At 45.1% G+C, this 22,382-nt stretch overlaps 1 protein-coding gene across 1 annotated transcript in view; it reads right to left on the bottom strand.

The window, feature by feature from the left end:
* The window catches only part of HMBOX1 (homeobox containing 1), a gene marked incomplete at both ends in the record, with an annotated part of 108,583 nt that extends 86,589 nt beyond the window's left edge, over positions 1-21,994 (bottom strand). The window contains one exon of the mRNA XM_079550494.1: positions 21,954-21,994. Coding sequence (XP_079406620.1) covers positions 21,954-21,994 — 41 coding nt within the window. The remainder of the gene's footprint in view (positions 1-21,953) is intronic.
* Between the last annotated feature and the right edge of the window lie 388 nt (positions 21,995-22,382).

The following is a 22,382-nucleotide window of genomic DNA, read 5'->3' as shown; positions in this document are numbered from 1 at the left end:
GCTCCACCATCCACTCAAGACCCACTGCTTTGTCAGTAAAAGGATATACTGCTGCCATCTTAAATAGCCCACAAGAGTTAGAAAGAAGGAGTCAGTAGGAGGAGATGCTTTATGTTTACCTTGCATTTAAAGCCTTTAGAAGTTAAAGGAGTACTATGAATGATGCCAGGGCAAGCATTATCTGAAAAGATAAACAAGCTGAAAATAGCAGGCAGAGAAGAGAGCCCCCCTCCACGGCCAGCATCCTGCCCTGAACCTTCCACAGAGGCAAGTTAAGCCTTCCCTGAGACTCATCCTTATAATGTGCAGGGTAGGCACAAGAGAAGAAAACAAACAAAATTCTATCATTTAAGCAGCCTAAGGACTTCACACAGACGTTATCTTTAGAGCACGCTCCTCAGTGTGTTGCTTGCGGTGAGCTCTTTTATGCATCAACTTTCAGGACATAAATGTGAACTCTTGGGTGCAGTGCTTTCCCCAAAGCCCTGACAATGCCACAAAACAGGCGATGTATCCATCATGGAAACCCAGAACAGAGAATCACACAGAATCACAGAATGGCCAGGCTGAAAGGGAGCTCAAGGATCACCAAACTCCAACCCCCTGCCGCAGGCAGGGCCACCAACCTCCACATTTCATACCAGACCTGGCTGCCCAGAGCCCCATCCAACCTGGCCTTGAACACCTCCAGGGATGGACGGGGCATCCACAGTCTGAGTCAGAAGGGACTTCAAATCCAGCCCCTGCTGTGGGCAGGAACGGCTCCCCCAGCCCAGAGCCCATCCATGGCCTCGGGCACTGCTGACAATGGGGCACCCACGTTCTCCAGGTAGCTTCAGTCAGTGCCTCACTGCCCTCATAATTAACGGCTGCTTCTTAATAGCCAGTCTAAACCCAGCCTCAAAGCCGTCACCCCTTGTCCCAGACACCAGTGTCCCTCATGAAGATTCTCTCCCATGGATGCACAGCACTACGTGACCAAGGAGACCAATATTAAATACATCAACAAAGCGAGTAAGACAGATATTTTTGAAACATTTTACAAAGGAAAAGGAATATCAAGCCAGTGAACTGGTGGAAGTCACTTGGTAAGCACCAGAACTAGTGTTTGATTGAATGCCAGCCCATCTTTCAAGCAGTATCCTTGCCTGCAAGTACAAAAGAACAAACATTTTCTTTTTAACTTTGCTTATTTAACTCAGTTCAATGAGTACAGATTTCAAAGTTGAGATACCAGTTGGGAATTCAAAAAGCAGGAAAAACAGTTTCTCGTTTTATTTTTATTCCTCATTTAAAAGCAAGTTGATGAGCTCCACTAGTTCTACGTTTCTGAAGGGCAAGGTAACGAGAAATTAAGCGAAATTTACCTTTCAGTCAAAACTCACTGCATTTAATAAGTTTATTTTAAAAGAAAATCTGTACTTCGACACAACTGTAACAGCCATAAAGCCAAGTAAAACTGCACTGTCAGTTGAATCCCAATTTCCATCCAAATGTAACTTGACGTGATTTCGACATAAAAGCCAGCTGGGAAATATGACCAAACTAACTATTTTCTAATTCAGCATGTAATGTGTATGGGAAGTAATGCAATTGGGTAGGTTTCTGTAACACCTGTCAGGGAACTGAAAGATATCAACACAACTCTACTTTTCTTTTACAATAAGTAAGAAATACATGTGCAAAACTAAGTTCAGTTATTCAACCCAAAGTTTCCAGCCTGCTACTTAAGCCACTTTGATTTAAATCAATCCCTGTGCCACAGTGCTAACTCTGACAATTGACACGCTGATACACACAGCATACTTCAAAGCCATCCTTGGGTTAATACACACCTGTGTGACACACTTATGGGGCAGGAGAATGGCTGGGAGGTACCTAACGGATCAGACAAGCATGTTATGAATATTTACACCTACACACAACAGGTCTGCCACAATTAACTCTCCAGGCATTCCCACACAAACGCACTGCCTGCCTTATCTAGCGGCAATTCACAGAATCACAGAACGATTGGGTTAGAAGGGACCTCAAGGATCATGAAGCTCCAACCCCCTGCCACATGCAGGGCCACCAACCTCCCCATTTCATAGCAGCCAAGGCTGCCCAGGGCCCCATCCAACCTGGCCTTGAACACCTCCAGGGATGGACGGGGCATCCACAGCCTCTCTGGGCAGCTGTTCCAGCACCTCACCACTCTCATAGGAAAGAGCTTCCCCCTGACATCCAACCTAAATCTTCCCTCCTTAAAACCATTTTCCCTTGCCCCCTTGTCTCTTTCTACGATACTAAGAAGGGGGAAAAAAAATAATCACCTTAATTACCTGAAATTCAAACAAACAAAAGCACTCACCCTTTATGAAGGAACAAACAACGACGACACAAATACAGACTACATTCTTGTATTACACGGGTCATGGAGGAAATGCTCAGACAGTTCTAGTAAGTTGTTTCTAAGAATTAAACCAGGCTTTGATCAGGCAAAGTTGATTACTGCCATTCTAGGAAGCTGCAAATGCAGCATCAATAGTTTGAGGGAAACATTTACTCGGTGACGGGAAGTTTTAGCCTGAATAAGGAATGAGAAGGCAATTGATGGTATTTCATATCAGACCTTGAGCCCATTCAAGACACCGAGATAAGCCATCAACACCACTATGAGCCAATGTAGAGCATCAAAGCTATCGAGCACCCACATGGTCACACAGAGCAGGTGAATAACTTGAACTCTGGCCAATCAAAGAGCCACTTCCCTGAGTTTAGTTTAAAACAAATGACCAGTGATGTGCAACATCTTCATCCAGATCTGAATCCAGATCCATAGGAACCCACAGTTCCTGTGAGCTTACGTGACCACTGCTGTTCCACCACCCAAGCATCCAAGAGCACAGCAGCACAGCACGGGCTTCGCTACGCAAAGCCACACACGTGCACACTGCTCCACTGTTCTCCATTGGCCTTGTCTGCACCAATTAGAAGGATTAGATCAAACCTCAGAGAAATGTACGTAAATCTGCACAAGCTCAGTGTCACTCCACACATGCCTCACCCTGTTTCATCTGAAGTTGCTTCCCCACCAACTCAAACTTGTCTCTCCCCGTGCAGGAGCTCCCATGCACAGCGAGGTGCCACCCATGACCTGACCTCCAGCCACTACCATGCATATAAATAAGAGTGATTTACACCTGCCTGTAATTTTATACGTTGTAAGTTACCTATGTAGACAAGTATAAATCGTAAGTAGATGTAAATGCATTTGTATATGTAAATTTGAATATTTATATGCACAAATCACCAATTGTGCTCCACATCTAAAAGCTTCTCCCAGCCATTCAATAAACCTTGCAGCCAGAACCAGACACACTTTGTTTTTATAAAGTCTGCAACCAAACCTTAAAATAAATAATAAAAAGGTCATAATTCATCATCCTGACATCAAATCAGCAGATTGCTATTTCAGTATAACAGAGTGATGGATACAGACTTCTTTTAAGTACAGTTTAGTCTGCATTATTACCAGAGCATTTATTGTTGCCTTTAAGACAGTTTCTTTAAAATGCCACACATGATAAGAGAAACACTAACTGTTCCCCCTGCTGCCTGGAGCTGTGAGCCCCCTGTTCAGCAAAAAATATAGAAAAAGAAAAAAACTGTACCCCCAAAGTCATGACTGGGAAAGCAACAAGACAGTAGACGCTGGAAAAGCAGCTTTTTCCTTCTTACTTATCTTCCCTTGCTTACCAGTTGATCTCATAACCGCCTTTTATTGACCAGGAGTTAAATCCCTCTCAGCAGCCAAATTGTTCTGAACAAAGCCCCAAGCATTACCAAACAACTCCACCCACTGCTCCTCACCTTGCCATTCACTTCACCACATTCACTTCTGATGGGGTGAGATAAAAAAAGAAGCTATCTGTTTCCCTAAATGCAAGCTCTGATCTGGTATCAAACACTTTTCAATAAATGAACACACATTCTCAGCTATAAGTCACACATACATTATTCTAAGCAATAGAGCCCAGGGAAAGCTATCAATTCTCATTACAGCCCCACGTGGTGGCAAAACCCATCCCTTACAGATGGAGCTACCAAGGCAGTGGGCTGCACCCAGCGAGGTCTGCCAGCTGCCTATGAAGTGTTATAAAACCTGCCTGCTATCCACAGCCTTTCCTTTTGCCTGAAAAGGTTTAAGTTCATATTTCTTAACTCTAAGAAAAAAAAAAACAATCCAGCTTTCTCAGAGCAAACCCATGGGCCACCTTGTAGCCTGCTACCACTTGCATGAATTTGTGTTAGAGTAAAAAAGCCATTAACTCTTTCAGTAAAACTTATTCTTAATTCAAAATATTGATTAAGAAGAGCCGTACTTCTTCAGCTTCTAAGACGAGGCTGGGAAACACTGAAAGCAGTCAAGAACTAGCTCATATCCAGAGTCCAGAACATTTGATTTTGCTTAAACAAGGTTCCTTGGCTCCTGGGTTCTTTGTCTTTCTTCTGATAGCCCAGCTAGCCTGCACAGGAACAGAGAAGACCCCCAGCAGAGAGGGAAGATGAGGATGAGCAGCTGGTAGGAAATACTAGTGAAGCCCTTGCCAGGGGATTGACCTGCCTTAGGAAGTGCCCCTTCTTTACTCTATTCCTTGCCCATCCTCCAGGTTACCCACACAAGTTCTTTGGTTACTGCAAAAACTGAAGTTGTGCATACAAGCAGCAGCCCTCAGGCATAGCAGTATACACTCTAGCCAATGCTAGCCAGATAGGTAACTGCATCAACCCCAGGAAGGGACTTTGTCCTTTCTGTGAGAATACTACTGCATATTCTTCAGAATATTTACATGTAGGACTGTTCTTATCATCTACACAGGCCCGTGAGTTCCTGTCACTCTTTCGCTCAGCACGGAAGCTCATATGCAAGAGTAGAAGTTTGTAAATACACACACAGATGTGTAGAAACAGAGTAATAGATAAACAATTGTACCGTATAAGGCCATAATTCCACCCATCAGGAAAGAATGGGAGTAACTCCAGGTAATGAAACTGTTCATACATATTCACACAAATAACCTCAGCCTCCGTCCTGACATTAACACAAGAACAGACTTATGCAGCTTGAAATCTTCCCCTGGAGAAACAACATCGCAAGAGCAGAATGAAAGGAAACAATGCGTAGAAAAGAATGATTGTAGCCCTGCCTGCTATTTAAGCCAGGCTGATTAATCTTTAAGATCTAGCAGCTTTTCAGATTTTTGCCTCTCCTCCCTCCCCTTTCTTTTTATCAGTGGTTTAAAGTAACAGCATACTGGGCTCAACTACACCCAGGACGTACACACACAAATCCCACAGTCCAAAGGCAACAGAGCGCATAAAAACCAGCCCACCAGGGCATATTCAGAGTGGAATAAAACTTAAGGGAAAAGTGGCACGAATGGATCTCAAAGGGATACCTCAAGACGAGCAAGCACAGCCCTGCAGAAGCCATGGGACAGCAAGGAATTTTGCTGTTATTGAACCAGAGCAGTCGAGGTTCATGCCTACAGGCTTTTCTCTGCAAAAGTAAGATCTGTGTCCTGGCAAGGTGGGAAAGGAAGGGAAGGAAAACAACATATTATCCAATGACAGTTTGCTTTCTTTCATGTGCTCTGAAGTATGTGTGGCAAGGTGGGAAAGGAAGGCAAGAGGAAGTTATTCAGTGAAGAAATATGAATGAACAGAAGGCCCTTATCAGGATTGCTCCTGTAATACCTAGAGCAGGGCTGCTTTGTTCTCAGCAATGAGCAAACACACAGAGACAGACCATCCCCTTCCTGGAAACAGCCTCCAGCCTGAAGCCCCAACTACAAGGCTGGTTAGAATAGCCTCGGCCATGTTCTCAGGCCTAGCTGTAAGCACACAGCAGTGCTCCAGCAGACCAGTGGGACCCCATTTATGTGGAACACACACAGCAGAACCATGCAAAAAACCACCCCAAACTAAGCAAGAAATACGGATCACAGTGCTGAAGATTTCACTTAGGGAAGACAAAAGAGAAGCAGACCACCACCAGTGACTGGGATACAACCCCACACCTCAGCTCAAACACAACCTGAAGGCTGTCTGCCTCTGCTAGGAGAACAACACCTACATAAGACAAATTGGTGCCATGCACACGTTCCACAAAACCCCAGCTTACACAGTAAAGAGAACATATATTCGCTTTGATCTCAAGCTGCCCCATGAATTTTTAATACCACAGGTGTAAAGCAGAAATCTTTGGAGAGAAATCAGCAGAAGCAGTGGAACTCGAGCATGCTACTCATTTTGGGTTAAGAAATCCATTTCCAATACATTCCTGTTAGAACCATTAGCAGTTTCACACAAGGAGGAATGCAAATGTCATTCACAGCAGTGTAGCTGCAGATTATTCTCCTCAGCCCACCCCTCTCCCTTGCTCTCTCCAAAACAGAGCAAGTAAGGAACCATTCAATCTATTTTGCTGCCTTTTGCTCCTATTAGCAGAGATGACGCTCAGTTCAGATGCTGCTGTCCTCTCATTTTGCTTTTTGTTGGAAATAAGTCTCAATTTTTCTTCTCTTCCTCTCCCAGGAAGAACTTTAAACCAAAAGTGCTACAGAAAATAGGTCTCTACTAGGTACCACAAATAGGTTACAGTTTCAAGTGCAAAGGGACAAGGAAACCGAAATGTTTTTACATGCCTACATCAAAATAAAATCAGTAAAGATAAACATGTAGTAAAAGGTACTATAACCCTTGTGCTTCAAATGATGCAACTAATGGAAACAACATTGCAGTGATGTTTCTGGTTCCTTTTCCCTCAGTTTAAGAATTAGCACTGCTGTACCGCGTTAGAAATGGTGTTTGCACATATCCTGTACAAAAGTAATGCTTTAGGTAGACTGAGAGGCAGCCATGCTCCAAAACTCTGAGGCTGTCAAATACATGGGGGGGAGGGGGAGGTTGGGAAAAGAAAGGTGAGTGTCCTTACTGAAGACTGGAAACTCTCTTAGAGAGATCTCTGTAGCCACAAAAACAAGCTCACGTTGTGGCATTTTCATAGAAAAATGGGCATCAGAAAATACAGTATTGTGACAGAGAGCATGATCCAGTATGAGGGGACAGGAAAGAAGACATGATTGCAGTGCTAATGTGACGAGCAAGAGAACGGAAAGCCTACTGGGATCTAAAGGTGTCTAACTTATAAGGGAGGGAAATGACAAACAGCACTCACACCACACCAAAAAGCTACCAACAGCTCAGAAAACAAACTCAGTTTTCTAAAGGACAGCAGACTCAGTTCTTATGTACAAAGAGTACACAGAACAGGAGTTAAACAGTAACTGAGAGTCCTATAGATGTTTGCAGATAACCTAAAATGCAGACTTGCTGCTGTCGTTCTGTAACGCTACTTTGAACACAGAGATGCAGTTTGCCAGACTTGCACGTGTCAGTGAAAAGCTGGGCTGTGCACACCTGCCCACTGCCATCACCCCCCGGGAGGCCCTGCAGCCCAGGCAGCAGCTTGTGTGAGTGCTGCCCACCCACTGTAGGCAGAAACTGCCTGGGCCAGACCAGATGTGAAGCTGTGCACAGGTCTGTATTATCCCAGCCAACTTCGTGTGAGCCGAGTGTGCGACTGAACACGGACATCAGTGAGGATGGCAACTTCAGGAGGGGGGAATGGGGGAGAGACTGCTTACTGTCCAACAGAGGTGACTTAAATGACAGTATTTGTTCACACCTTAAGTGGTGGTATGAAACAGGACTGAATGGTGCTATCAGAAAGAAAAGAAAAAGAAAAAAAGTGACTTAAAGGCACTAAGAACTGAACTATGAACATCTCACTCCGCAAAGGGTACCCAGCCTCCAGGTATGCAACACTGAATAGGTGAACACTGCAATGGTCACAGCTGGGAACGGCAGCTTGTTTAGACAAAGGCTCTATTAAGGATTTAACTTGCATAGACCCCTCTTTGACTGGAATAGATGGGATACAAAAGCTATACTGAAAGCCTGAACCAGGCTGTGTGGATATCTTCAAGTACATACTGGTATCAGTGTTCACCCCGTTCTTAGAATCATTCCTCAGCATCCACAGCTGCACTGTGCTTTAGAGAAGGCAAACTTCTGACCTGCCCAGCACTGCCTTTCATTTATTAAACCTGATTTTAACACAACTTGAACTCCACATTGTGATGTGCACCTCTGAAGTAAATCTTACTAAGCTCATCTACCTATATTCAGCGAAGCGCTGTTGTTACTGTAGATCAGGGTCTTGCTTAAAGCTGTGTTTTCAAGACATGCACATACCCTTATTTGTAGGCACATTCACCAATGCAGCAAAGCAGGAACCTCGCTTAATTCACAGAAATCTGCCACATAAAACTCGTTAAACAACTGCCTTCTAACTCTCCCCTGTGCCAGTCACAGACAGCATTAAGTCCAGCAGAACAAATCCATCCCAAAGCTACTATCAAAGACTTTAGAAGGCCCACCTTTCAAAAACAGGAAAAGGGAAAGAATAAGGGACAGGATGAAAAATGCCAGGGTTTATCTATACAAAACAATTATTGCAGTTTCTCCATTTTACTGAGTTTCCCAACACACCACCGAATTGCTCAGGTTGCACTGCACCTCATTCCCTGACAATGCAATAAATAAATGTGCAAGCACACGATCCACACGGATCTTGTTGGTACTGGTGCAACACATGGACTACAAAGATATTTCTTCCCCTAAGAAGATGACCTTTCTAAGGACTGAGAGGCAAGCATTTTGATCTAGTGGCTTCAGGAACCTGAGAACATCACTAAATCAATTTTGTGGCTGACGAAAGCTTGAGTTAAAATGGGTTTTAAGCTTTGCCTGTAACTGGAAACTAACTGCAAAAACATAGGAACAAGTGTGAAAAAGATTATCCATAGGTGTTGAGAGAAGGAGTAAGAAAGAATCAAGATGCAATGGGAGAAGTATTAATTTCAGCTTAACTGGATTCTGTGAACACCAGGCATGGACAAGACTCCCAGTGCTCTGAATGCACACAGCTCAGCCTCAGCACATCCAAAGCAATGCAGAAGGGCTCAGGACTGCCCAAATCACATCTCCAACAATTGTACCTCAGAATTCACAGCTCCTCTCTTTAACATTTAAAAACTAAATTACATTTGCAGCCACGATGTGCTGATAACACTGCAGAGACAGCCCGGCCCTGAGCCTGCCGTCTTTTTTCAGAAGTAATTCTGAACAGAAGCCTGAAGGACCATTCTGTTCATACAGTTGTTTGCAGACATTTAACACATGCTGTTAATAAGAAGATCCATGCTACAGACTTGGATTTCTGGAGTGGGCAAGGAGGAAAAAACAGCATTTCAATTCCTGCACTGTGCAGTTTTCTATACCCAAGAGATAGCAACCATGGGAAGCAGCACCCAAGAGGGCACCAGAAGCAGATTTCCAAGCAGACTTTACTATGAAGGGCAGGGGGGAAGGCTGAAAAGTAAATTGTTTCATCAAATAATTGCAGGAAGAGCCAGTGTCTCCTTTGGAAAGTGAACAGTAAGCCCGTCAAAAGCAAAAAAACAATGGAGAATTAATTACGATTAAGTATGAAAGGTCTTAGAGCTCTGTGATCACTTGTTAATTAAAAAAGGAAATTTCCTTAATAGAGTTCCAGTTTAGTTGTTGCAAAACCCAGAGAGAACTTCCACTACCTGTAACATTTGTTATATCTTGTTTTAAAGGCTCACACACAAAAAAGCACTGAAGCTTCATGGAAATTAAAGATATTCTGCTCTAGTTTTATTCCACACTTAGATATCTGAACTCACATAGAACACAAGAGAGCCTTCCTCAACTCGTGTTGTTTTCACAGGTTTGACAAATCACAGAACAGTAAATGGCTTACTATCTAACCTTTGTTAGTGTAAAGGAGCTCCTTGAAGGAAGCTTTGGAGGGGCTCAAAGAGGAAGGTTTTGTTTTGTTACCCATTGGGTAAGAGGCAAGACACAGTTCTGATGTGCGAGAGGTACAAGCAGCAAGAGTACAGGCAGTCCCCCTTCATCTGCTGCTCCTCCCTTTCTGTGAAAATGTCGACATTGGAAACAGTAAACGCACCTTGAGCTCCATTTCTGCTCCCTCCTAACTGGTACATTCCGTGAGGGACAGAAGAAAATGAGGGCTTGCCCTGCCTACCTTTCCCACGCTGTTCTGCAAAACAGGGGATAGGAAAACCTTCCAGAAAAATGTGGATTTGTAGCACCCTATCATGGCTGGAAGATCCACGTCCTTTCAGAAAAAGTTTTCCTCACAGTGTGTACAAGCCACTGATAAAGGAATCCACAAAAACAGCATTTTGGACAGAGAACCATTTAAAGTAGAATAAATGAAAGATAAAGGAGACTTAAAGGCTTTAAATCCACCTTTCCACTGAAGTGGGGCATCCTTCTGTGGGCCTGAAAGTAGGCAGCTCCATCATATCACTGCTTTAAGGCTTATAACACCTTTGCTGGAGTGAGGTTCCAGGCAGCAAGTCCTTTAGGAACAGGAGAAGCCGAGAAGGCAGCCACAACTGCTTCACAGCCACAACTCCAAATCACAAGGCATATCTAAATAATCTGAGGCTTGAATCTGCCTCAAAGACACGCAGAGCTCCTGCATGCCCTATCCCATCCAAGATGCCATTTGTAGCAAAGCTTCTGGTCTTAAAACTCGCATTTTACACTGAATTGAAAAAGTTGGAGAGAACTTCATGTTGCAGCAACTGAAAATGGAGTAGCTGCACTATGGCTGGCACCCTCAGACATCAGCCACGTTGTCTAGAAAACAATTTTAAAACGTCACCCTTGTGTACTGAGTTTTAATAATTTTGAATGATACCTCGTATGCTAGATGCATAAAAAGGTTAAAGAAACACGGTTTGCATTTTAAAATGCTTTAGTGAAACCACATGAATTATCTTTATTAAATGAACTGAACCTTGTTGTGTCCTCTACTGAAAGATTTTTGTATTAATCAACCTCATTCCGCATTTTTTTCCACCTTATGTTATGAGAGGGAAACAAGCATTTTTGCATTTATAGCTCCTAAATGGTTTCTCAGTATGGAATGAAACAGCCTGTGATCTCAACTATCTGAATATGAAAACGAAGAAAATATTCTCTACGCACATGCAAGATAGCTACTACTGTCAAAAGGTGGCTTAGTCCTTCATCAGATTCTGGTTCCACGCGCTCAGCCAACAGGGATTCCCATCACTCCACTGCCTTCACTTCATCTCAAATAGCCAAAGTAAGACTACACTGCCTAGATGCTGTTCAAATCCACTGCAAGAAACAGAGGCATTACATTAGATGTCAATAATACATGTGGTTAAGAAAAGGTATTTAAATACATACGTATATCTTTTCTTTTTTAATTAAAAAGACAATTTTGAATCCAGGTTGTGAACACAAGTCTGTAAGAAAGCAAGCAAAATTACAGAGCGGAGATGCTGGGTTTTTTTTAGCTAACTGCAGTTCTATTAGCTAACTTAACCAACAACCTACTTTCATTCTTATCAAAGATACTTGCATCCACTGCTAGTAAATGGATCTGCTGTCTGCAAACTAGACAGTTTCAGCCTCCTGATAAGCAGTGAATTCGGCCCTTCAGGATCATGAAGTGTCCGAGCACTGGAATTTTAACACCTCCTTGGAGCAATATTTAAACCGATCATCAGTGTAAGCAAAGGCAATCTAAATGGAGTGCCTTGATGGGCACTAAGTCTTTACCTCCAGAGCTATCTCCTGTCTGCATACTTGTACAGTGCTTAGCACCTCAGGGCCCAGCTCCAGTAATGCTCTCAAACCGCAATCACGTCACTCTAATCTTCATCTTAAGTATTTTATCAGCAATTTATGAGCAAGCTTAACCCACCTAAGCAATCAAGTATGAAGACCAAAAAAAGAACTGGATCCCAGCTTTCCAGTTATACAAGCCTCAGAGCAGGGAAGATGGCACCTAGCAAGTTCCACATTCCAAAAACAAAATTCTGTGGAAGAAGGGGAGGTTGGAAAGAGAAAAAAAGAGGGATGAGCTTCTCATAGCACTGCAATGCCACAGGAAAGCGCCACGTTTAATGTAATCAAGCTCTACATTGCAGCCATATGGAAACAATTTCAGTCAATAAACAACTCCTGCAAGAAGACAGAGGAACAGAAAAATCAGATACCGAGCTAGTGAGGAGGCAGGAAAGCCGCTGTAAGAAATGTTTATGTCCCACAAAACACCACACGTTTCTGAGTCTCTCTTACTTGTCTTAAAAAACATCACTGGGCCGCACCTCAGACTTCAAGCAGTAAAACAGCACAGCTCTTTTAAAGTACCTTTTCCAGCCTCCAAACCGTGCCTCAGTCCGCCTCTCTTTTGTGCCCCCTTCCAAACCTTTTTTCAAAGCCTATCTCTCTGGCAGCTTTCCCACCAATCACCAGAGAGGAAGCAGACATCCCAAACTTCAGATATGCGCCCGACCCCTCTGCATTTTAGCTGACTGGACTGCAGGTTTCAAAACAGATGCTTTTCAATGGAGCAAGTCCTTTCACATACCTTTAAAGAAAAGGAAAAAAAAGAAAAAGGAAAGCCAACAACAACAAAGCTACCTACATCATTTCTTACTGACAATGGTAATGATTTAAACGGCATTTAAATCAGGTTTGGTTTCAGGATCCCCTATGATACACCGTCCTAAAAAGCAACAACATAAATACTGCCTCTCTACCAGAAAGAGACATTCAGTGCAGTACTGATTACAGCTGCAACACGGAGGGAGTAAAGGCTACATCAGTTTGGCATAGGAAGAGGCAATTCAAAGGAACAGCCAAGTGAAGGCAGCTGCGTTTTTAACAAAAAGTAACCAGGCACACTGCTACGAATAGAACAGAATTGACTTGAGTGTGACAAGGTGACACCAATATTTACCAGAATACTGCCTATGGAATGAACTGAGGGCTAACTCACAAGTGTCTCCCAACGTAGGTACCTGTAAGGGTTAGGAAGTTCTCTTCTCCCACCCAGCTGTGCAACCTGCCAGATGCACCATGGCATCCCCAAGAGCACTGTGCTTTTGTACTTGTGGACATTCAGGAATAAAACACCACAGCACGTTCCTCATAGCAATCAAATGTTTTTTAAATGAGGGACTCTCTGGAACCCACCATTCAGGATGGCTGCTCATGCTAAAGCTCAAAAAGGGGATGGAGCAAACCCAGAGCGCTGTGCAGTGGCCAGCAGCATGCCAGCCCAGGCAAGCCAACAGAGAAAAGATTATCCCACTAAGGAATTAAAGAACAGGGACAGCAGTAATGCCAGTCAGCATGTACTCGTGGAAAAAATGCCTTGATAAAAGGCTAACTTCACTCCTTGAGATTACAAATGTAGTCAAACAGAATGAATTATGCGCACAGAGTGTACTTGGGTTCCAGTGGAGATCCACATCAGCTGCTCCATATTGACTGGTGCTTTCTGAGAGCTGCCTGTTAGCGTTCTTCATGTGCTCTGGTACTGCACCATGTCAATTCTTTTTTGTCACTAAATTTCAAGTCTGATGCAGTTCAACGTTTTGCACTGCAGATAGAAATCTGTGACGGTCACCACGCCTGTGGGAGCAGTACATCACTGTGAGGAAAGGACAGCCAAAGAAAGAGGTCCGAATATCTGCTTCAACCGTGCCCAGAAAAGCAAAACGTATCTGAAAACAAAGGCAAATTCGTAAACTAAGAAATGCAAAATAAAACTGGTAAGTGGCAGACTTTATTAGGGAGAACCTCAGGGTCACAGCAGGATTTCCCTATGCAAAAGGGGTCCTACAAACCTTATAAACAGCTGCATAGTATAAAGGGTCACTGCACCTTGATAGTCTGCGTGGATAAGAGGCAGACTGGAACACTTACCATGTTTGGTTTCCACTATGTTAAAAATAAATGGAGACCATGAAGAATCACCGGATGATCTGAGTGCTGGAGAAAATGCCTCAGAGTGAGACTTAAAAGCTCAACTCTGTTTCCTTATCAATTGACTAACGTGATTACAGAGTGTAAGTACCTTCATGGCAAGAAAGCACTGGATACTAAAGGGCTCTAATCTTGTCAGGAAAGTCATAACAAGAACCAGCGGCAGAAGTTAGACAAATTCAAATTAGAAATCAGCCACTTACTTGCAGCAGTGAGATGGCACACACTACCAGAAGCGAGGAGTCAGAAATTACTGGAGATGGACATTCAAGGCTGGAAAGCTATCCAAGCTTTTTTTCTTTGGCAAACGTTGGTTACTGGTCTCAGTTTCAGAGTAAATGATTAAAATTTAAAGACTTGTGATATAAAACATATAAAACATATCAGACAAGGCAATTTAATTGTCTGTTCTCACCTTAACTTTTATGAATCTCCAATACGTTAACATCATTCTACTTCTACGGGTAGGGAAATTAAGGAGGGAGGGTAAGTTTCAAGTTCAATAAGTTCCTTCTTTTTCGGATCGTTGTCCATATCACTACACAGCACTGCTCCATCAAGCAGATGGAGCCCCTGTGAACGCAGTCAGAGCAAAAACCACCATGAGGTCTGAAAACAACGCACAACACAACTGGGCCGAGCAAACCGGTGATGAACTGCTTACCTCTCCCATCTGTGGCATGAAAAAAATCAGTATTAGCTTCAATAACTACTTCTTATTCTGTGTAAATACACTTATGTCATTCATGTTTATGTTACTGAGAGCAGCACGCACCACTACCCAGCCAAGAATCCTCAAATACTTTAGGAACATGCAAACATCTCAACAGCCCTGAAAGGATTGTATTCATACTACATGCCGGTACACAGGCGAGTCAAGAAGTTTGCCCTGGGTCATAAAGCAAGACTTACGGCAGAGCCTAGAAACGAGGGAGCCTGCTGACATCTCCCTGCCAGAAGAACTTTCCTTTTCAACCTTTGAGTACTACTACATGTCAGAGCTGTGCACACCCAGCTCCAACTCCAAAGCCCCGCCAGTGAAATCACAAAGGGACTTCTAGTGAAAGCTGACATTGTAACCAGAGAATCTGATCATGGCAGAGAAAGTGTCCAAAATAAAGGTCAGAATAAATACCCAAGTAGAAACAGCGCTTGTATTTTATGAACTAACTAAATGCTTTCTGCTTCCATCAGTATTGCAGTACTGCTGGAAGAACAAAAAGCAGATTCAGGGCTTGCTTCAGAGCGCATAAGAAATGGGCAGTTCTAAATGCAGGAAATGACTATATGCTACACTTCCTAATTGATACGACATAGCTTATCAGAAGAACAAAACCAGCTGCTCACAATGCTCACTGAAAGCACAGCCCACAGTATTGTTTCAGTGGGAGTTGTTTTATTGACAAACTTCAGAAAGTGAAAAGGAAAGAAGGTTTCTGAACTACTAAGTTCAAAAGGGAAGAGGAAACCAAAGCCAGGAATTCAAGGCAAGAGAGACTGAGATGGGGGCATTCAGAACCAAACATAATTAATATATTTTGCATGCCTGGCTCGCAAATTACTTCCTTACTCCAATATTAATACCTCATCTACAACCACAGCAGTGAATGGGATTTCTATAAATTTAATCTAACCTCCATAGATTCCTTACACGTACGGAGAACAAAAGAAGGCCCCTCCATCCATGGAGCACATAATAAAATCTGTTTTCCTCCGGCTGCAAAAAAACTCTTCCACAGATCTGAAAACAACACCCAACTCACAAGGCAAACAGCAGCTGGAAGAAAGCATTGCCAACATGCTGCAGACACACACACAAAGCCAGGTCCCTGTCCAGCCAGACTACAGAAGTCCTTTTGGTATATATATGTATATAAAACCTGATTAGCTACACCTGCTGATACGTTTCAGGACAGTAACTGCACTAAAACCACCATGAAACGAAATAAACGTTCCCATGGAAATTCTGTAGGAGAAAGAGTTAACTGACCTTTCATACACTGGGGCTGCATGGAAAGACGAAGCAGAATTCACTCTGTCACAAGCACTCCACTACAGCAGTTCCCCGTTTTAAGAGCAGTTTTTAACTTCAAACTCTGCACGCAGCTTTGATTAAAAACTGGGAAAATGAAATCTGCACACAGATGAGAAGAGTAACCAGTCCTACATTATTTAGTACATAAAGAAGCACATCAAACCAGCAACTGCTCAATATTTTGGTGTCCAGGTTAACACAGCGCTGAATCAAAACTGTAATAATCATGCATGTGCATTCTTAAAGATCTCAAGTCCAACACTGAAAAATTCCTATTAAGCAAATAAGAAAAGCAACACAAGAAAAAGGTGCATCCCTTATGGTCTTATAAGAAGACTTATCCCAGTGCTTCTTTTGGTCTGATAGAAAGGGAAAAAAAAAAATACCTAACATCTTTAAAAGCAATAAAATTAAGAGAATAAATGAGGAAGACAAGTGTCAAACCACAGAAGTCAATGGAAGACGGGAAATTCTCCCATTGCTGTAAAATAAATAAATAAACCTCATTGACTCGGGCATTTGTGCTGAGTGCATTACAAGATTAGCCAAGAAATGCCATGTATTGACAGCATATTAGTGTATCACAGGTGTAAATGTGCGGCAGCTGGGGAACTGAGGCAGCTGTGTACAACTGTCACGGACTCAACGTGTGGCTCTGAGTCACTCAGCCTCAGTTTCTCTACCTTTAAAATACCGAGAGCTTCATGAAGTACGTAAAGATTCGCAGGCAAAGGTACAAAGTATTGCTTTATCAGGGAGCAGTAAAGGAGGACAGTGGCTCAGCCATAATGAATCAAATCTGAACCATCAGAGTCCTGCTCCAGCAGTGCACCACACAAGTGGTGGCCATAAATCGATCACTTCTGATTAGGTTAGGCTTTACGACGCAGTAATTGTGATAGCAGCAGTTTCATAACTGTGAAACGAGCACTTTGCTCAGCAGCACATTATGCAGGAAGCCCGCATGAACAACGACCTCTTTGGTCAACCTGACTGCACCAGCACAGAACAGAAGCATCCCAAACACAATATATGATTTTTAAGGTTCTCTACCATAAAAGCTCCTCCGTTTGCTTTCACGGCTGCAGGCTAACCCAGTCGAGTGGGAGGAGAGGGGAAGGAAATCAAACAATGCAATTCTTAAGAAAGACCAGAATTCAAGCATTTCTATCTCTCTGCAGCAGGCACAGCACAGAAATAAACGCATTTCTCACAGTGGCAAGATGAAATTTTCACTTGGCCGGCAACTGCAGAGCCCATTCCCTGCTCTTCTCTGCGGACCACATGACCGCCTCAATGCATAAGAACATTTTTTGTGCCAGCTTGCAAAGAAGACCACATAGTTAATAGTTTGCAACCTCCTTTCCCCCAGAAGATCTTCAGTGTTGAGTAACAAAATTCCTCACATGATTTCAATGAGAGGGTTCACTTGTCAGAGGCTGCTCCGAGATAGTATCAGATGTCAGGGAGGTGCTGTTTAGACGAAGCTTTCCAACCCTTTCCTTGCAAGGCTCAACTGAAAAAGAAAAAAAACTTCAGGCTATACTGTTTGAAACTGGAAGAAAGGAAAGTAATCTCTAGACGTTATTTTTAAAACGTGGAAGTAAGCCAATTAACAAGGGGAGGAAGAAACACTGCAATTAAAACCTTGACAAACTGGAGATCGAGGACTGATTGCTGCCACAGACTCCATGCAGGACCCTGAGCATCTTAATCCCTCTACACCCTGGTTTGTCACCTGCGAAACCAAAAATAACACTTTCTTTTCATACCTTGTTATTCCTGCTTGCTCTGTTCCCCAATTTATAAGCACTTGTCCAAACATTCATCTTTAGCATGAACACTGGAAACGGCATTCACAGCTAACATACAATCAGTCTGCATGACTGACTGCTCAAATGTGAACTCTTAGTATACTTGGCTGCCCAGCTGCCCTCATCTCTGTACATGTCAGAAAGCAGTATTACTCAACTGAGGAACACTAGAATGCTAAAATACAATTTATTAATAACCTAATATATGAAAACAGCTCTCGGGATGGGAGTTGACCAAAAAAAATTCCATTTCTCCTATTACCTCCTAAAATCATGCCATTGGTCTCACTCCATTGATAATACACAAGATAATATTATCAGCATAGGTATAATTAAAGGGGCAATCCCACAAGGGCTTACACACAGATCCAACGCCTGCTCCATTAAAATCAGCATCAAGTGAAATCGACTTCAGCGACTTGAGAAATGTCAAAGCTGCAGAAAGGAAGGGGAGAAAGGATGATACGCTCCTCTGCAGCAGGAATCTCAAGTTGGCAGCAGCCCTTCAAGAGCTCCATTTCAAACCCTAAACTTTGCATGAGATGAGAACTGCTCGCCACAGATCCCAGTGCTGGAACGTGTGTTTCTGTAGCGCCCTTAAAAGCTCAGCACAGAAATCACAGTAAAACACAAGTTGCTTTTTTCAGATTCAATTGCGCAATTTGTTTGATGGAATCTGTTCATGTCCTCCTGCATACCACCAAACATCTTCAGAGGTGCCTTTATGAAGCGGACGGGGCCGGGTTTTTTTACTGCTCGTGCTTCTGTTTCATTCATTCTTCCAACTCCTCTCCCAAACACCGTATCCTAAACGCCCAAATCCCATCTCTGCCTCACTGACGTTCAACAAAGTGCAGTCCCAAACGTTAGTGACAGAAAACATCCGGAAATTCATGCTCAATGGAAATTAATTTTATTAAAAATAAAAACCATGTTCAAAACCAATGTCAGAAGCCCCCATTTTCCCAGCTCCAGACACCGAGGAAAACACACATCAAACACTTCCATGAACCACGGATCATCACTGTAAAGTAAACGCTTCATAATAAATTCAATTTACAAACACTGGACAGCTGTGAACTTCTAATATCGCCTTGAAAGAGACCCATAAGGCTCACACAGAAACTGCTCAGAAGTAGCAGTAAGCTTTCTGCAGCAGACACTGGCTCCTAGTTCTGTGGAATTACCGTATCACAGTACTGAAGGGATGCATATTTTCTAGAAAGGTCAACAAAACATAAAAGAATTGCTCAAGACCGCTTAGTGAAGTAGTTGTAGAGAGAAACAGGCCTCATTCACACAGTATTTCCTTGAAGATTTCCTTACCATTCTTTAAATACCCTGCAATTTCACCTCTGGTAGCATTCCTGTAACACAGCTGGCAGTCTGCATACCACAATGTCGTCTAGACCTGCTCTGAACAGAGTTGGATGACACAGGAGTAAAAATGCTGATGCCTGTTCGGGTGCCTGCGCTGTGCTGAAGGAACGATAGGAGGAAGAAGAGGCAGAGCTGAACGAGACACAAGTTCCTTGTTCCTCATCTCACGCCCAGGCTCGTCAGACAATCCCGTCAACCATACAGAAAAGTTGTGGCTGTCATGGGGCTAAGGAATAATCTTCACAGAAGGGAAAAAAGCATTCCCAAAGCACTGTTAGCTGATGCAGCATCAAGCACCGCTCTTTCACAGAGGTCTCACAATATGCAGCTAACAAACACATCCCTACACTGCTGTATCCCATCCATTTCTCACTTCTTTCCTACTTCCCACCCCCACCTGCGCCTCAGAAATGTTTTCTTAGCAATTTGGAAGAGAAATGGCAAAAAGGAAGATGCAAAACACAGAAATAAATTAAGTTTGTTCCCCGCTGCTGAACGATTTGGCCGTACCATGACAAGAGGAAAAAAAAAATGTTGAGAGTGATAAATCCATATATACCTACTCCAAACTACACCCGACATCCCGAGGGACCCGATGTAATGGTAAATAAATATAGATGCAGCTCCTACTAATGAGGTAGGGTACAGCAAGGCCAAAGCAAATGCAATCATCTCGGGGAAAAGAACTGCACAGGACTCCTCCTCTCCCATCCATGGAGGAAATCAAATACCAGCCGCACCATCCCAGGAAGAAAGCAGTGTACCTGATGAGCCCTGCAGCAACCAGGAGCTGCACGGGATGCAAGCAGGTACTTCAGGGCTCTGGGAGCCCACAGACCGTCTGCACAGCACCGAGCCTTTCTCCACCAGTTTTCCCTTCTCCAATACAGTGTCTTTTACATGCTGTCTTACAAGCAGATTGTAGTTTTTCCCCCAGTTTCCTTCCCCTCCATACCTATATAGTTGAATGGGGGGGGTGGGGGTGCACGCAGCTGGGGTCCATCAGATCGGCTCCCACGTTGCCAAGCCCTGGCCATCAGGTTAACACTTTCCTCCCTACAAAGTTTAAACCTTCCCAGCTTCAGCTCACGTGCGTTCTGTACTTAAAGCCACTTATCTGTAGTCCCAATGAGCACAAGAAGAAATTAAGATACAGCCGGCTCCGCAGCCGGCGTGCTTACAGTCTTTATTTTCCTCTTCCTTCTTCCCTCCCCATCCCCAAAAAAACATTTTGTCCCCTGCACAAGGGGGAACAACACTATGCATCCACAGCTATTTCCAGACCCACTGGAAAGAAAGGGGAATAAATAAATAACCATTCCAAAGAAGTACTCTGCAAAACAACCGAAAAACCCACCAGAGGTGGAAGAACTCAGCCCAACCCGCCTCGAATTTGCGATCTGAGTCGAAAAAACACAAGCAGAACAGTACAGAAGTCGGGTTGGCTGAGCCCGGGAGCGGGGCAGGTTGGGTGGGCAGCATCCCCTGTCCTTTCCCCGGCCACGCTGGGCTCAGGGCTCTGCTCAGCCCCGAACGAAGCCGGGCACCCACAACGCAGCACCGCAGCTGCTCTCCCCGAGAAGTAAGGAATAAACAAGCGGCTGACACCCCGCCCAAACCCTCCGCACGCGTTTTTAAGAACGATTTCTCGCCGGCTCCTTCTCCCCATCCCGCACAAACGAATCCATTCGGGTCGACGCCTTCGCCCTTCCCGAAGCCCTCCCGCAAAGCCCCGGCAGCGGTGTGCCCTTCCCCCCTCCCTCCCCCCCCCATATATCAGTAGGAAAGCAGCGGGGTTCACCCAGAATGGGTGATGGGTCCGTCGGGGGTCGGATCCCGAAAAGGAAAGAGGGGAAAAAGGGCTGAGAGAGAGAAAAGAGAGATGAAGGAGAGGGCCCCCCAGCCTCGCTCGGGGTTCGCAACCCCTCAGGCGGCCCCAGCCCGAAGTCGGCAGCCAACAACACCAAAACAAGCCGAAAAAAAAAAACCAACAAGAATAAAGAAATAAATGAAGGAGCCAGCACCCACCCAGCCTGAGGGGAGTCCGCCGCCGCGAGTTCGTCCTCCCCACGCCCGGGAGCGGAGATGGGGGGGGGGGGGGTTGGGGATATGGGGGGGGTGTTGGGGGGGTGAAACAAAACAGAATAAAAAGACGAAGCAGCAGCAGCGAGCTCCCGGAAAGCCGGGGGCACCTTCCTGCCCACCCCGCGCCGTCAGGAGCGGCGGAGCCGCGCGGCTGCAACTCGGAGCGCCCAGGGGGCTGCGCCCACCCCCGGCCCGCGTCCCCCTCCTCACGCACCCTCGGCTCTCCTCACGCCGCGAATCTCTCAGGCGGAGGGTGAGGAGGAGGAGGAGGAGGAGGAGAAGAGAACGGGGGGGCCCTTCCCCCTCCCACCCTCCCTCCTCGCAGCCCACCCACCCGCCCGCCCTCTCCCCTCGCTCAGCCGCCCCCCCCCCCCTTTTCCCCCCCGCACCCACACTCACCTCCGGGTGCCGGCGGCTCCTCCGCTTCACCATTGAACGGCCGCCCCCGGCGGGGAGCCCCCCCGGCGTGAGGGGAGATTAATGGGGGCGCAGCGGGAGGAGAACAATAGTGGGGCGGAAAGCTCTCGGCTGCCGGAGCCCCCCCCGAGGACGGGAACCCCCCTCCCCGTCTCGCTTTCCCTTCCTCTCTGTTGGGTGTTGTTGGGTTTTTTTTGTTGTTTTTTTTTTTTTTTTTTTTGGCTCGCTCACACCAGCCTGACTGTCTTTGTCTGTCTGACAAGCGCCATGTTGATATCAACATCCGAGCTCCCACCTGCTGCAGCTGTGAGACCCTGGGACTTGTAGTTCCCCCCTCCCCAGGGTGACGGGGAGCGCCGCCGATCGTGGACTTCAACTCCCAGCATGCCCGGCGGCGCGGCACGCCACGGGAGAGCGGGGAGAAGCGGGGCGCGGACTACGGCTCCCATCATGCCTCGGGAGGAGCAAGGTGAAACGGAGGGAGGGAGGGCCCGACCATGACGTCATCGCGGGCCGGGGGACTACGAATCCCGTGATGCTCCGGGGCGGGAAGGGGGAACGGGCAGGCAGGAAGGCGGGGGCAGGGTTGTCCCCGTAAATAGAGCCGGGTGAAGCATGAAGCTGGTGAGTGGTGGGAGCTGCTGAGCGCTGATCTCTGCGCTGATCTCTGC

This window comes from Tetrao urogallus, assembly GCF_951394365.1.
Source record: "Tetrao urogallus genome assembly, chromosome: 2".
Lineage (NCBI taxonomy): Eukaryota > Metazoa > Chordata > Aves > Galliformes > Phasianidae > Tetrao > Tetrao urogallus.
This window is presented reverse-complemented; position numbering and strand designations above follow the sequence as displayed.